The sequence below is a fragment of the Papio anubis genome, chromosome 7 (genome assembly GCF_008728515.1).
Source record: "Papio anubis isolate 15944 chromosome 7, Panubis1.0, whole genome shotgun sequence".
Classification (NCBI taxonomy): domain Eukaryota; kingdom Metazoa; phylum Chordata; class Mammalia; order Primates; family Cercopithecidae; genus Papio; species Papio anubis.
The window spans coordinates 87,916,111-87,930,670 of record NC_044982.1 but is presented as its reverse complement, the minus strand read 5'-3'; the positions used below and the strand labels follow the sequence as shown (position 1 = coordinate 87,930,670).

General features: G+C 42.0%; 1 protein-coding gene across 5 annotated transcripts in view; it reads left to right on the top strand.

Annotated features, from left to right (window-relative positions):
* The window catches only part of LRRK1 (leucine rich repeat kinase 1), a 149,787-nt gene that overhangs the window by 55,504 nt on the left and 79,723 nt on the right, over positions 1 to 14,560 (top strand). For 4 of the 5 annotated variants that reach the window (XM_031668292.1, XM_009211002.4, XM_017960966.3 and 1 more), the window contains 2 exons: positions 405 to 568; positions 9,894 to 10,065. In XM_031668292.1, the coding sequence (XP_031524152.1) occupies positions 405 to 568; positions 9,894 to 10,065 (336 nt within the window). The remainder of the gene's footprint in view (positions 1 to 404; positions 569 to 9,893; positions 10,066 to 14,560) is intronic. The other variant, XM_021940913.2, reaches the window with a different exon arrangement.

Genomic DNA, 14,560 nt, shown 5'->3' with positions numbered 1-14,560 from the left:
CAGCAGCGGGACAGTTTGGCTGAGACCTCCAGCTCTCTCGCCAAAGCCCCTGCTCCTCCGCTGCTGTCGGTGAGGTCAGCCCGGCTGCTCCCCCGCAGGCAGCTGTCCCCAGTGCCCTGGAAGGGCTCCAGGTGGCAGTCTCACTGCAGAATCCTCCTAGCTGTGCTCGCTGCCCGGTGCCTTCGCAGACAGCCCGCTTCGCACCAGCCCCGGGAGGGCTCTGAGGCAGGGTTGCAGGTCGCGGGGTGGCGAGTGCAGGGAGCATTGCAGGGCCATGCCTTTCTCTTCCTGAAGCCCCCACGATCGTGCAATGGACCGCACATCCCTCTGCTGTGTTCTACGATGATTCTCAAGAGCACGCAGGCAGTTGACGGTGACGCTGTGTGGCGCTTCCTCCCACGCAGGTGCTGGGGACATGGGCAGCAAACCGTCCACGCCAGGCGGTGACCCTACAGCGCAGTCCCCGAGGACGGAAGGCATTCGCGCCGCGTACAGGCAGGGAGACCGTGGCGGCGCCCGGGACCTGCTCAAGGAGGCCTGCGACCAGTGCACGTCCCAGCTGGAAAAGGTAGGGGGAGTGCCTGCCCCTGCGGCCACCAATGCAGTCCTGGGCTGGAGGAAGGTGACCGCTCAGATGATTTTCTCGTTCTTGTCATAACTGTAATGAGCATTCTTACTGTGTTCTGGAGATGCCTCATTTTGCATATAAACTTGTGGGCGCCTTTCCTTTCCAATTGACTTCTCAGTCTGCTATCACCTAAGCAGGCCCCTGCCACCTTTTCATGGGAGGGCTTTGAGGGACAGGGGTGGGGTCACTTAAATGTAAAGAACAAAATGCCACCCAGAGACTTAACCTACTGTATTCTTTTACGCTTTTTGTCATTATAAAAAGTAGCACATGCTGGAAAAATAAAATGTAGAAAATACATAAAAGTAGGAAAAATGGGACAAAAAAGTAACCAAATTTCTAATACATCCTAAAACCCACTTAATGGTTTTGCTGTATTTTCTTCCAGCCTGCCGATCTGAGCATACATTGTTGTTGTTGTTGTTGTTGTTGTTGTTGTTGTTTCTAATATAGATGCCACCAGATTGCATATATGGTTATGCAGCTGCTGCTTGTACTTTTATAATATTATTTTAATAATTTTCCAGATGATTAAAAATTCCTTATAGGCGTCTCCTTCAATGGATACATGACATTCCATCTACAGGGAATGTGTTCACCCGGCTATTTATCTTGGTTGGATATGTGGATTGCTTCTCATTTCTTACTAATATAAATGATGCTCTATTGAATGTTTTTGCCGAATTCTTTTCTTATTGTAATGTTATTTTCTTAGCATAGATGTGCGGGGATTGAGAATGTGGATATGAGGACTTTTAAAGTTTTGGAGTACATGCCAAGCTGTTTTCCAAAAATCTTCTACAGATTAACCCTGCCAGCAACAATTGGAGTGGGCCCTTACCACGTTTTTTGCCCTTGTGGGAGATTCTTATTGGTTATTATCATGAAAATACCTTAAGGATGTTTTATTTGCATTACTTTGATTAGGACAGGTTTAACATGTCTCCATTTAATTGATAGTTAGAATTCATTCAATTCCTAAAACTCCAACCTGTTCTCAGAAGTGTAAGAGATTGGGAGAGGGGCAGTACAGCATGCTTGGGAATTGTTAAGCAGAAGGAAGGCATTTGAAATCCCTCTGATTAGGAATTCATGGTGGATATAGCAAAGGACCATTGTTCTGCACAGGGAGAGCTGCGCTGTGCACATGAGCAGGTCAGAGCTGTGGGCTCTTCAGGTGGACACCAGTGGCCTCAAGCAGGGAAGAGCTGTGCAGCAAACACAGCCTGGCATCCCTGCCAAGTGGCCAAGCAGCCAGAGATAGTGGCTCATTTCAGAGCTGTGCAGATTCAGGGATGTGGCAGCAGCAGGAGATGCTGATGGGGGAAGATGATCATGGAGGGGCCCAAGAGCCAAGGGGGATGTGATTTCATCCTGAGCGTGGAAAAGCTGTTAAAGGGAGTGGCATCATAATTTGGGAAAGGGCACTCTGGCCAATATTTGAATAAAGGAAAACAAAGTCCTGGGTGTGGGTCTCTTCTCTGTAGCATCATGGACAGTGGCAACTCAAAATCGAAAAGGTTCCTAGAAAGCTGCCCCTCCGCTGAATACAGCACTGATGAAATCCCAGCTGATTGGACTTTAAGAAGACAGTGAGGAAAAGGATAGATACATCTGTGTTTTCATAAAAATGTAAAATTATAGTTCCAAAAAATACCATAATTAAGAGTCAAGGATTGATGCAAAAGGAGAAGGCATATGGCTAATATCCTTCATTGACAAAGAGCTTTTATAAGTCAATATGAAATAATAATATAATTTTCAAAAGGACAACAGGACATGGAAGCAGCAAAATAAAGGTAAAGAAAGTAGAAGGCATGAAACTGTAAAAATAATTTGAAAGTTTTGAAATAGAAAGCAAAGTAGAAAGAAGTAGAAATGACCACCAAATCAAAAATTGGTTCTTTGAAGAGATTAATAAAATGGAAAATCTCTGGTGAGAGTAAAAGATGAAAAAGAAGAAATAGATAAATCAGGAATATAAAAGAGACTTTCACGACAGTTTATACAAGCATTAAAAACATAATAACAGAATGTATATGAGCAAGTTTATGTTAAAACACTCAAAAATTTAGATGAAATGAACAAATAAAAATAAAAATTTAACTTTAAAAAGAAACAGAAAGCATGAATAGTCTTTCAACCATTAAGGAAATAAATCAATCATGTAAAACCTTCTGACAAAACAAATTCTAGGTCTACATGGTTTTACTGGTGTGTTCTACCAAATAATAAAATCACTGGTCCAGAAAATAGAAAAAGAGGGTGCACTCCCCTCCCCTGTTCCTTTGATGAAGCTAATACAACCTCAATACCAAGAGTAGGTGAGAACAGTATCTGGAATGAAAATGACTAAGGATATGAATAGGCAAATAGATACACACACACCTGAACAATATTCAGATGGATGGTACACATATGTAAAGTTATTCAACTTTGTTAAAGCTTATAGAAAGGTAAATTAAACAAAAATGAAACAACATTTTTAAGTTAATCAGATTGACACCTTAAAGTTTGATAAAAATCAGAAGGAAGGCTATGGGAACTTACACACCTTTATTCAATGCTACTAGGAATATACTAGGAATATGTGCAGCCTCTTTGGAAGGCCATCTGAAAATGCTTATCAGATTTTCAAATTTCATCATATTTGACCCAGCAAAACTACTGCTAGGAACTTACCTCTACAGATTTACTTGAAAAAAAAATTACCAAGTTGTATGTGAAAGGATGTTCACTCAAGTTGTGTTTAAGATAGCACAACCTTGAAAACCGCCTAACTGTTCCATCCACAGGAGAAGGCTGCTACAGAAATCTCAGTCTGTCCAGGTCCTAGAATACCACACAGCACTCCAAAAGGACAAAATAATCTCTAGCAGCTGTTTTGAAAGAACTCCAGTGTAACTTAATGTAATAAGTGCAGAACTTCTGCTTCCGGGAAGATGGAGGGAACATGGAGGTTGTTTACTTTGCCCTCTTCTTCTCACTAAGTGCATTAAAGCTCTAGACGTTACATGTAAAACAAACGTAGGATTCTGAAAGGTGGAGAAAAGAAGGCAGACTAGCTGGTGGTCTCAGTACTCAAGGAAATCACAGTAGTACGTTTTTGGGTTTTATTTTTATCTCATACGTCCCAAACCAGATACTGAGGAAGTTGGCAATCCAGAAACACAAACTGGCACAGAGAAAAAAAAAAAAAAAATCCAAGGAAAGCCTGCTCTCTCTAACCAAAGCACCAGGAAAGGCACAGCAAAGCCAGGCAGGAAACTTGTAGGCAATCACCAAACCCCCTTCGGCCAAACACCGCAGAAATATACTTGCAGACCGGCCCTACCTCTCACCAGCAAAGGCCAGGTGGAGAGCCTAGAGTTCCACCCTTGCCAGGCTGTAACAGGCACCTCAATCATCCCCACCCCAGGGTGTCAGAGAAGGCTGTGAGGAGCTGGGGTGCTAATCCCCACCAGGTGATGACAACATCCCACCCAGCCTGGCAGTAATGAGACATGCGTTCCCCATCTAACTAGGGTAGAATTGAAGCAGGCCTGGAGGAGAATCTCAAGTCCCAACTCTGCCCAGCAATAACAAGGAGCCCCTGCTTACTGGTGGTCAACTGATTATAAGTATAGCCCCCAGATTTCCACCCCACCAGGCAGCATTGAGGGGGCATCCCTGTTTACCCACCAGAGCGGCATCAGAGGAGGCCTGCCAAAACACAAGATTGAAGTAAGATCCAGAGTCTTAAAACATAATGCTCCAAATATCCAAGCCATAAAAAAAATTACTTATAATTACCAAGAACCAGAAAGATCGCAAACTCACTGAGACAAGATGACCAAGAGAGGCCAGGAGCAGGATGACTCCAACGCTAGAATTATCTAACAAGGATTTTAAGGTAGTCATCATAAAAATGCTTCTGTGGGCAATTATAAATATACTTGAAACAAATGGAATAATAGAAAGTTTCAGCAAAGAAATAAAAGACACGAGGAGAGCCAAATGAAAATTTTAGAACTTAAAAGTACAATACCTGAAATTAAAAAAAAAAAAAAACCTCAATGAATGGGTTCAACTGTAGAATGGAGAAAGAATCAGGGAGAAGGCAGAACAGTAGAAATTACCCACTCTGGAAATAAAGCCAAAACAAAAGAAAATAGACTGAAAAAATGAACAGAACCTCATGGACATGTGAGGATTTTAACAGAAGATCTAACATTCATGTCATCAGAATCCCAGGAGAGTAGACAGAAGGCAAGACTGAAGGAGAACTCAAAGAGACAATGGCTGAAAACTTCTCAAACTGGCAGAGGACATAAATGCTCAGATTGAAGAAGTTGAAAACAAACAGGACATACCCAGAGAAATCCATTCCAAGTGCATCATAGTCAAGCTTATTAAAACTAAAGACAAAACAAAATAAAACCTTGAAAGTAGTCAAAGAGAAACATTGCCTTTAGGGGAAAAACATCCAAAAGACAAAAATTACCAACATCAGAAGGGAAACACAGAACATCATTACGGATCCTGCAGATATCAAAAAGATAATAAGGGGACGTTATGAATAGCTCTAAACACATACATTGGATAACTTAGATGAAACGGACAAATCCTTGAAAAGTAGAAATTACCACAACTTAATAGGAAATACATAATTTGAATAACCTTTTAACTATTAAGAAAATTCAATTCATAATTTTAAACTTCCCCCAAAAATAAATTTACAGATCCAGATGGCTTCACTGGATAATTCTACCTAACATTTAAAGAATTAATACCAATTCTACATAGTCTCTTCTAGAAAATAGAAGAGGGAACATTTTTTAACACTTTCATCAAGGCTGTATTACCCTAACACCAAAACCAAAGACAGTGTTAAAAAAAGTATGGACCAATGCCCATTATGAATGTGGATGCAAAAATTCTTTACAAAATATTACCAAGTACAATTCCGCTATATGTAAAAGGAATTCTAAGCCATGACCAAGTGGAGTTTATTCCAGAGATGCAAAGTTGGTTCGGTTTCAATCATCAATCAGTGTAATCCTCTTTACTAATAAACTAAAAAAGAGAAGTTACCTTATCATATCAATTGATACAGAAAAAAAATGACAAAATTCAATACCATGTTTCTCAAAAACTCTTAGAAAATTAAGAATAGGAGGGAACTTTCTCAATTGGATAAAGAATATTGACAGAAACCTACAACTAACATCATTCTTGATGTTGAAGACTGTTTTCCCCTAAGATCAGGAACGAGGCAAGAATGTCCACTCTCAATATAATGCTGCAAGTTCTACTCAAGAGCAACTATAATATCATTGTATTTAAAAAATACTATTCAATATATTTAATATATTGCTGGAAATTCTGGCCAATGCAAGAAGGCAAGGAAATGAAATAAAAGGCACACAGATATGAAAGAAATAAACTGTCTCTATTTGTAGATCACATGACAATCTATACAGAAAATCCATAAAAGAAATGATTTATGAAAGAAAAATTGGTAAACTGGACCTCACCAAGAGTAAAAACTTTTCTCTGAGAAATATCTAAGACAGTGATTCTAAAAAAACAAGCTACAGACTGAGAGAAATATTTACAAATCACTTATCTGACAAAGGACTCCATAGCTAGAATATATAAAGAACTCTCAAAACTCAACATTAAAAAGCAAACAATCCAAACAGAAAATTTATGAGATATGTGAAGAGACATTTCGCTGAGGAAGATACACAGATGTCAAATAAGCACATGAAAAGATGTTTAACATCATTAGCCATTAGGAAAATAAAAATTAGAGCAATAATAAGATGTCATTACACAGCTTTATGAACAGCAAAAATAAAAAATAGTGACAGTATCAAATTCAGATTGGGATGCAGAGAAGGGGTATCTCTAATGTGTTACCACCAACAATGTAACATGGTACAATCATGCTGGAAAATAGTTTGTCAGTTTCTTTAAAAAACTAAAAATACACTTATGAACCAGCAATTGAACTCCTGAACATTTAGTCTAGAGAGAGGAAACTTACATGCACACAAAAACTTGCTCATGATGTTTCATACAAACTTTATTTGTAATGACCCAAAACTGGATACAACCAAAGACTCTCAGTAAGTGAATACTTAAACATACATGGAGTACTACTAAGCTATACAAAGGCACTCTCCTGAAACATGCAACAACTCGGATGGATCTCAGGACATTATGCTGAGTTAAAAAAAAAAAAAAAAAAAAGCCAATCTCAAAAGATCATATTCTCTATGATTCCATTTAAGTAACATTCTCAAAATGACAAAATTATAGAGGTGGAAAGAGATTAGTGTTTGTCAGGGGTTAGAGATGGTGAAGAGGAAGAGGATGAGTGAGACTAACATGGGTACGTGGCATGACAGAGACCTTTGTGGTGATGGAACAGGTTTGTATCTTGATTGTGGTGGTGGCTACTCAAGTCTACACCTGTGACAAAATGCAGAACATATACACACATTGTACTAACATCAAGTATCTTGCTACAATTATGTAAGATGTTGCCATTGGGGGAAACTGGATGAAGGATACTAGGGTCCTCTCAGTACTATCTTTGTAACTTCCCATGAATCTCTGATTATTTCAGAGCAAAAAGTTAAAAAATAACCGAAGTATAAGTCCACTTTTACAGCACTTAAAAACTGGTAATAGTTAATCTACGATGTCAGAAGTCAGTATAGTGGTTCCTCACCATAGGGCAGTGACGAGAAGGAACAAAGGGGGCTTCTGGGCACAGGTGATGTCCTGGTCTTTGGACTGAGGCCAGTTACATGGGTGTATTCAAATGCCTTGCATGAAACTGAACACTTAAAATATTTGCACTTTTCTGCAGGTGTGCAGGTGTGTTATATTGATGATTAAAAGGTCATAATGAATTAAGTGAAAAAAGCATTCAGTTGTATATGAGATTACCTGTGAGTACTATAAACAAATATGTTCTGGAAGGTGTCCTTTGCAGAGGGCAATTGGGAGGTAAAGACAGAGAGAGATGCCTACTTCTTGCTTTATACTTTTCTGTGCTGTTGGAATTTTTAAAAATACTCACTATGGAGACTCCAGCCAGAAAGCCAGCTTTCACCTTTCCCACTGTCTGGGTCCCTCTTGGCCTTGGGCTGGCTCCTATGACATCACTTACCACTGCTAGAGGATGGGGCTTTTAAGCCTCTAACCGACTGAATCTAGACAGCTGTTAGTTGTGTGCAGTGAAGCATTTAATCAATCACTGTGGCTTTTCTCCATAATGCAAATGCTTTCCTGGAATGACAGGGCTACTGGGCCTCACCCTCGGCAGAGTGGCAGGTGGGTGGGCTTTTCTTTCTGATCGTATTGAATATATGAGTCTACTGTCCTTCACCTGATCCCAGCCCCTTAGACTGTTCCTCTCCTCACTTGTCAGACATAGATCCCACTGCCAGCCCATTCACTCCACTTACAGAACCTGAGCCTTCCTCCAAGTCCCATGTTTCCAGGAAGTCTTGAATGCAACAGAGACTCTTAGGCTTTAGAGCTAGACACCCCAGTTCAAACCCTGAGCAGTTCTGCTGATGATAAACTCCCTAACCATGGGCAAGCTTTTATTTACTCTTCTGTAACATAGAAATACAGGCACATTCCTGGCATGACTGTTGGGAGGATTGAATGTAGCCATGTGAATAAAGTACTCAGTCCAGAATCTGTCACATGATGAGAGCTTTGATAAATGTCCATTCCCTTTCCTGGGGGCTCCATTTACCCATTCATACCCAACGCATCTAAAATGATCTCCAAACACACTTGTGTTATAAACTATTCAGCAAGTCAAATGTGCTTGTTGGGGGCTGTTTATGGATACTCCCCTCCTCAAATTAATTGTAAATCTGTGGAGACCAGAAATGGCCCCTGACATCCTCAGTGCACCGTCCCACCTCTCACACACAGTAGATCCTCAATAAGTGTTGATGGAGGCACTGGCCATCCCATTCCAATAGGGGCTCCCCATCTACCCGCTTGAACACACTGATGTTCAAGCCCATAGGAGACAACCAGATGCCAAAGGACTTGACATTTCAGAAATGCAATCAAACACTTAACATGCTAATCTAGCAGCCATCTGAGTATCCTTTTCTCAGACCCAGAGAGCTCTTGATAAGTCAAGACCACTTTTACACTGGTCTATGATAGCCACTTACTAGCTATGTGATGTCGGGCAAGCTCTGAAACCTCTCTGAACCTCCACATTCTTGTTGATGTATTAATACATGGCCTGCCACATAGGACCTTTACATACCGGAAGGACTGGAAATGAGCAGGAACTCAGGTTTGGGTCCAGTTTCCACCATATCCTTTCCTTCCTCTGGGCCACCAAGTCAAGAGTCCCTCTGCATGCTGCTGGAGGATCTTTGTCCCTGGATTCAGATCTGTGAAGTCCCCTGGTCTGTCACATTCCATTTATGAATAAATTGCAGAATGGTTCCTCAGAGAGCCTGGTTGCCTTCCCTCTTCCCAGGACTGACTCAACATGTCCCAAGTGGTTAATGAGCTCTGGCTGTATGCCAGAAGGGGCTATGCGCACCATCCCCTTCCTCATGAAGCAGGTAGTCGAGAGCAGCAAATGAGACCCACATGTATAATATCATATTTTCTAGTAGCCACATTAAAGCAGTAAACAAGCACACACCTATAATCTCAGGTACTCTGGTTGGAGGATCACTTGAGCCCAGAAGGTCAAGACCAGCCCTAGCAACATAGCAAGATCTGGTCTCTACAAAAAAAAAAAAAAAAATTAGCCGGTGTGGTGGCACATGCCTGCAGTCCCAGCTACTCAGGAAGCTGAGGCAGGAGGATCACTTTAGTCTGGGAGGTCAAGGCTGCAGTGAACAAGCCTGGGTAACAGAGAGAGACCCTGGCAAAAAAAAAAAGAGCAAACAGAAACAAACAAATAAAATGTTAATATTATTTTTATTTAACATGAATATATTAAAATAATTGTTTCAACATGTAATCAACATAAATTATTCATAAGCTAGCTTACCCTTCTGTACTAGGTCTTTGAATTCACATGTGATTTTATACTCTCCACCTCTCACTTCTGAGGAGCCACATTTCAAGTGCTGCCCAGTCACACTTGGCAGGTGCTGCCGTTCTGGACAACACAACTCCAGCCCTGCCCCGGGACCTGGTGAAGCACTTAACGTCAATTCTCTTGGCAGTTCCTAATAGAGCCAATCTCACTGGAGCCCTGTTCTGTTTTGGCCAGGGCCAGCTTCTGAGCATCCCAGCGGCCTATGGGGATCTGGAGATGGTCCGCTATCTACTCAGCGAGAGACTGGTGGAGCTGCCCACCGAGCCCATGGATGACAACCCAGCCGTGGTAGCAGCGTATTTTGGGCACACGGCCATTGTGCAGGAATTGCTTGAGTCCTTACCAGGTAAATCACAGGGCATGAGCTCTTAACCATGTCTCAGGGCACCTCTTCTTAGGCATCACCCCAAAATGTTTACTTCTTCATGCTTTCACCAATAATGAGATCAAGAAATCCAGGGCAGGCCACTGACACCCAAACAAAGTGAAGCTTGCCTGCTAGCCACATCCCACCTCTCACTCCCATGAACTCATAAGAGAAAGTCTCAAACACCATATTTCATAAAGAATGTAATTAACATTGCTTTTTAAAAAAATAATTAATAGACCTTGGTCTTTTTAGAGAAGTTTTAGATTTATGGAAAAAATTGATTGGAGTGTATAGAGTTCCAGAATTAATGATTTGAAGGTATGTTAACAGAAAACAGGTGATCCCTAATTCACTTACACTAGAATGTCTAGGTAAGAGAGACAGAGTAATCATACTAGTAACTTGTATTGAGATGGGGATGCAGCAGTCTTAGGAGGCAGGTGCTATATTTCAGGGCCGTGGTTTTAAAATGAGGAAACCAAAGCTCAGAGAAGTGAGCTCCACCGTACTCCCTCCACACGGTTTTCCCTATAACTCTGTTTTGCATTAGTGTGGTACATTTGCGACAATTGATCAACTAATATTGATACCTTCTTATTAACTAAAGTCCATCGCTCACATTGCAATTCATTCTTGCTGTTGTAGATCCCATTGGTTTTGACAAATGGATAATGACACGTATCCATCAGTACAGTATTACACAGAACAGTTTCACTGCCCTAAAAATCCTCTGTGCTCCACCCCTCCCCTGGCCCCATCCCTCCCTCCCTCCCTCCCCTGGCCCCTGGCAACTACTGATCTTTTTTAGTATCTTTGCCTTTTCCAGAACATCGCTTTAGTTGGAATCCCACAGTATGTAGCCATTTCAAACTCACTTCTTTCCCATAGCAATATGCATTTAAGGTTTCTCCATGCCTGTTTGTGACTTGATAGCTGAATAATATTCCATTGTATTTGTGTACCACACTATGTTGCTTTTATGGGAACTATTTTTTTCTTTGGTGAACTCAAGATGTCCTGGTCTCCTGTAATTTCCCGTGGTGGTCTTAGCTCAGAAACACTGCACCAGTCTAGGCAGGCATCGCTACAGTTATAGGTTGAGGCACACCCTAGCAGTGGTCTTTGGGAGTTAGGATTTTGCTTGGGAGCCAGGGCCCACCTCTTGGGTGGGAGAACATGCAGTCGCCCAGGGCCCTGCACCTACAAGGGCCCACATTTTGTTTAATACTCTGTACTCACTATCTTAAAATGTTCCATGATTTTTAAACAAGAGGCCCCATTCTTTTCATTCTGCATTGGGCCTCACCCCTTATATAGCAGCCTGTTTGAGAGTTTCCAGCTGTGTGCTTTGGTAGATCTGTGCTCAGAGCTGGTTCCAAGCTGGTGTTCCCCTCATATGTCTGAAGGCAGAATGACATTATGGGCAGAAATCAGGGCAATTTTAGGGCCCACGAGAAGACTAAGACAAGACATAGGAGGGCAGAGAGGAGCTTGGGTGCCCCTAAGGAGCCAAAGGCTGACCTGCCTCTTTTCAGGGAGCCCCAAGATTAGCTCTGTTCTAGCCCTGAAGAGTCTACGCCAGTTGACTCAGTCACCTAATGTTAGCTAATATTTATTGAATACTGCCAAGTGCTGAGCACTTTGTAGCACTTGAGAGACACAGAGAATTTTTTTAAAGATTTTCCCAGCCTTTTAGTACCTCCTGGCCAAGCAGGGGAAATTAAGGCAGAAAGGAGTAACGTTGTGCAATGTAATTATGCTGAGGTTGAAGTATTTTTACACAGAGGTCTGGGAGCACACCAGGGGGCAGGTTTGTCTGGATGCAGGATGGGGTCTCCCAGGGGAGGCTGACATCTGACTTGGGCTTTGCAGAGTGAATAGGAGTTTACTTGGCAGACAAGTGAGGGAAGGACTTGGGCTGCCTGCTTTTGCAGAACAGGAAGCATGGCTGAATCTCATCATGGTTTTCAACTGCTCCCAGGAGCATCCTGTCTTCAGCTCAACTCTGAGCAGAGCTGCCGAGGACTGAAGGATTTCAGACCATTGTGGTGGACTTTGCAGAAAGTGCAGAGATGGGAAAAACAGTGTGTACCATCCCTGCACTTCCTGCAAAGGAGTTCCCAAGCTGGAAGGGAAGTCAGCCATGGTCAGGAGTAAGTTAAGACAAGAAGACAAACAAGAGTCAGGCCGGACATGGTGGCTCATGCCTGTAATCCCAACACATTGGGAGGCCAAGGCAAGAAGATCACTTGAGCCCAGGAGTTCATGACCAGCCTGAGTAACATAGTGAGACCCTGTCTCTACAAAAAAAAAAAAAATCTAAATTAACCAGGCATGGTGGCACATCCCTATATTCCCAGGTACTCAGGAGGCTGAAGTTGGAGAATGACTTGAGCCCAGGAGTCCGAGGCTGCAGTCAGCTATGATCACATTACTATACCCCAGGCTGAGATAGAAGGAGACCCTCTCTCAAACAAAAAGCAAAAACAAGCAGCAGCTAGAGAACAAAGGAGGGTTTGAGAAGAAGAGGGATGAGAGGTTGATGGGATTTATTCTTTGAAGCATGTTGTTAAGTGACTGCTAGTCTCTGAAGCTGAGCAGGGAGGAAGAGGGGCTCCTCTGAGTGTCATTGGCCTTAGGCTGTAGATAATACCTGTAGGGGTTTTGTGTGGTTAAGAGAGCACCCTTTGATTTTAGACAAAGCAAGGTTTAAGTCTTGACCTTGTTATTTACCAACTATGGGACCTTCAGGAAGTTTCCCTGCTGGGTATGTCCCGCAGACCCTGGCTGATGGATGAAATGAGTGCTCAGACACAGGTATACAGTGTAGAGCAGCTGGGTGACTGCCTGGCTCTAGTGGCCAGAGAGCAGCCTGGAGAAGCTAGAGCTACTTGCTTTTATTCAATGCAGGCACAATGCCGAAAACCTGGAGCGAGCACAACCTGTACGTAATTAACATTTATTGTTCCCCTTTCAGGGAATGGCAAGTCAGCAGATGATCAAAGGTCAGTTCCTGGTCACCATAAGTAAATAAGCCTGTTTAAGCTACATTTCCCTACACTCCTTGCCCTCTGCCTTCAGCTATTTTCCCCCAGGGCTCTGCAGAACCTTCTGAACTTTCAGAAGGTTTGCGTCCTTTCACTGTAGTTTTTCCCACCACTCTGACCAATCTCCTACATTTCCAAACCTCCTCTCTGAGCTTTGGTTTCCTCATCTTAAAATCATGGTCCTGAAATACAATGCCTGCCTCCAAAGACTGACACATCCCCATCTCAACAGAAGTTACTAGCATGGTTACTGTGTTTCTCTTACCTAGATATTCTTGTGTAAGTGAATTAGGGGTCACTTATTTTCTGTTAACATACCTACAAATAATTAATTCTGGTTAACAGTAGAGGGAGAAGAAGGGATATTTATTTGGCACTGGCTCCAGCCTCAGTCCTATGCTACATGTTTTTTTTGGTGAATAACAGGGCCGTCCTGACCCTGCTTTCATTCACGTCCTGTCATGAAGGAGAGGGTCACTCTCTCCTCACTTGGGAGCACTTTGATCCCTAAGACTATGTGCCTCTGGAAATGAGACAGTGTTATGATGCATTTGGGAAATGTCCATGCAGAAGATGAGGTCATTTTTCCATGGCAACTAGACCCAGAAGATATTGCACTATTTTGAACTTGAAGATATTGTAACATTTCAGCCCACACTGTCCCTGTTAACTCAATGTGCTAAGTGTTATTTCATCCTGGAATTAAGTAGGCAGTTCTTTTGGGGAGAAATTCTCAGTTTTAGGCCTGACAGATCCATTTCTTTCACCAAAGCTTTTATTATTATTATTCATGAAAGTAATATATGTATATTATAGATAATTTTAAAATGTGGGAAAGTGTTAGTACTCTAATAATACAATGACACAACATAATGAGTTAGGATTTATTGATCCAGGCACTTGACACACATTTTGTGATGTAGTCCTCACATTAAACTTGGGAGGATGAGTATTATTATTCCAATTTTACCAACAGCCAAACTAAGAGAGAGATTAAGAAATGTGTCCAAAATTGCATAGCTAAATTATTTTAACTCTAAAATGCCTGTCTCCAAAGTTCATACTCCTGCATGTAATGTTACTCTAGGGGAGGGGTGAGGGCAGGGGAGAGCCCAGAGATAATACCACAACACTGGGGTAGTTCTTTCTAGTCTTATTTCCACACATTCATTTTTTATTTGGCTAAGATCAAGCTGGATATGCCATTTTTAATCCTACATTTCATTGCTTGGCATTTTCTGACAAGCAGGTGGGGGAATGAAGTGTGGAAATGTCATATGCAATTCAGAGGGGCTATTCCAGAAAACACTATCAACTCAACAGAAGCAACTTTCAGCTGGAAACAGGACAGCTGGATTTTTTTTTTTTAACTTTTACTTTAGGTTCAGGGGTACGTGTGCAGGTTTGTTACATGGGTAAATTGC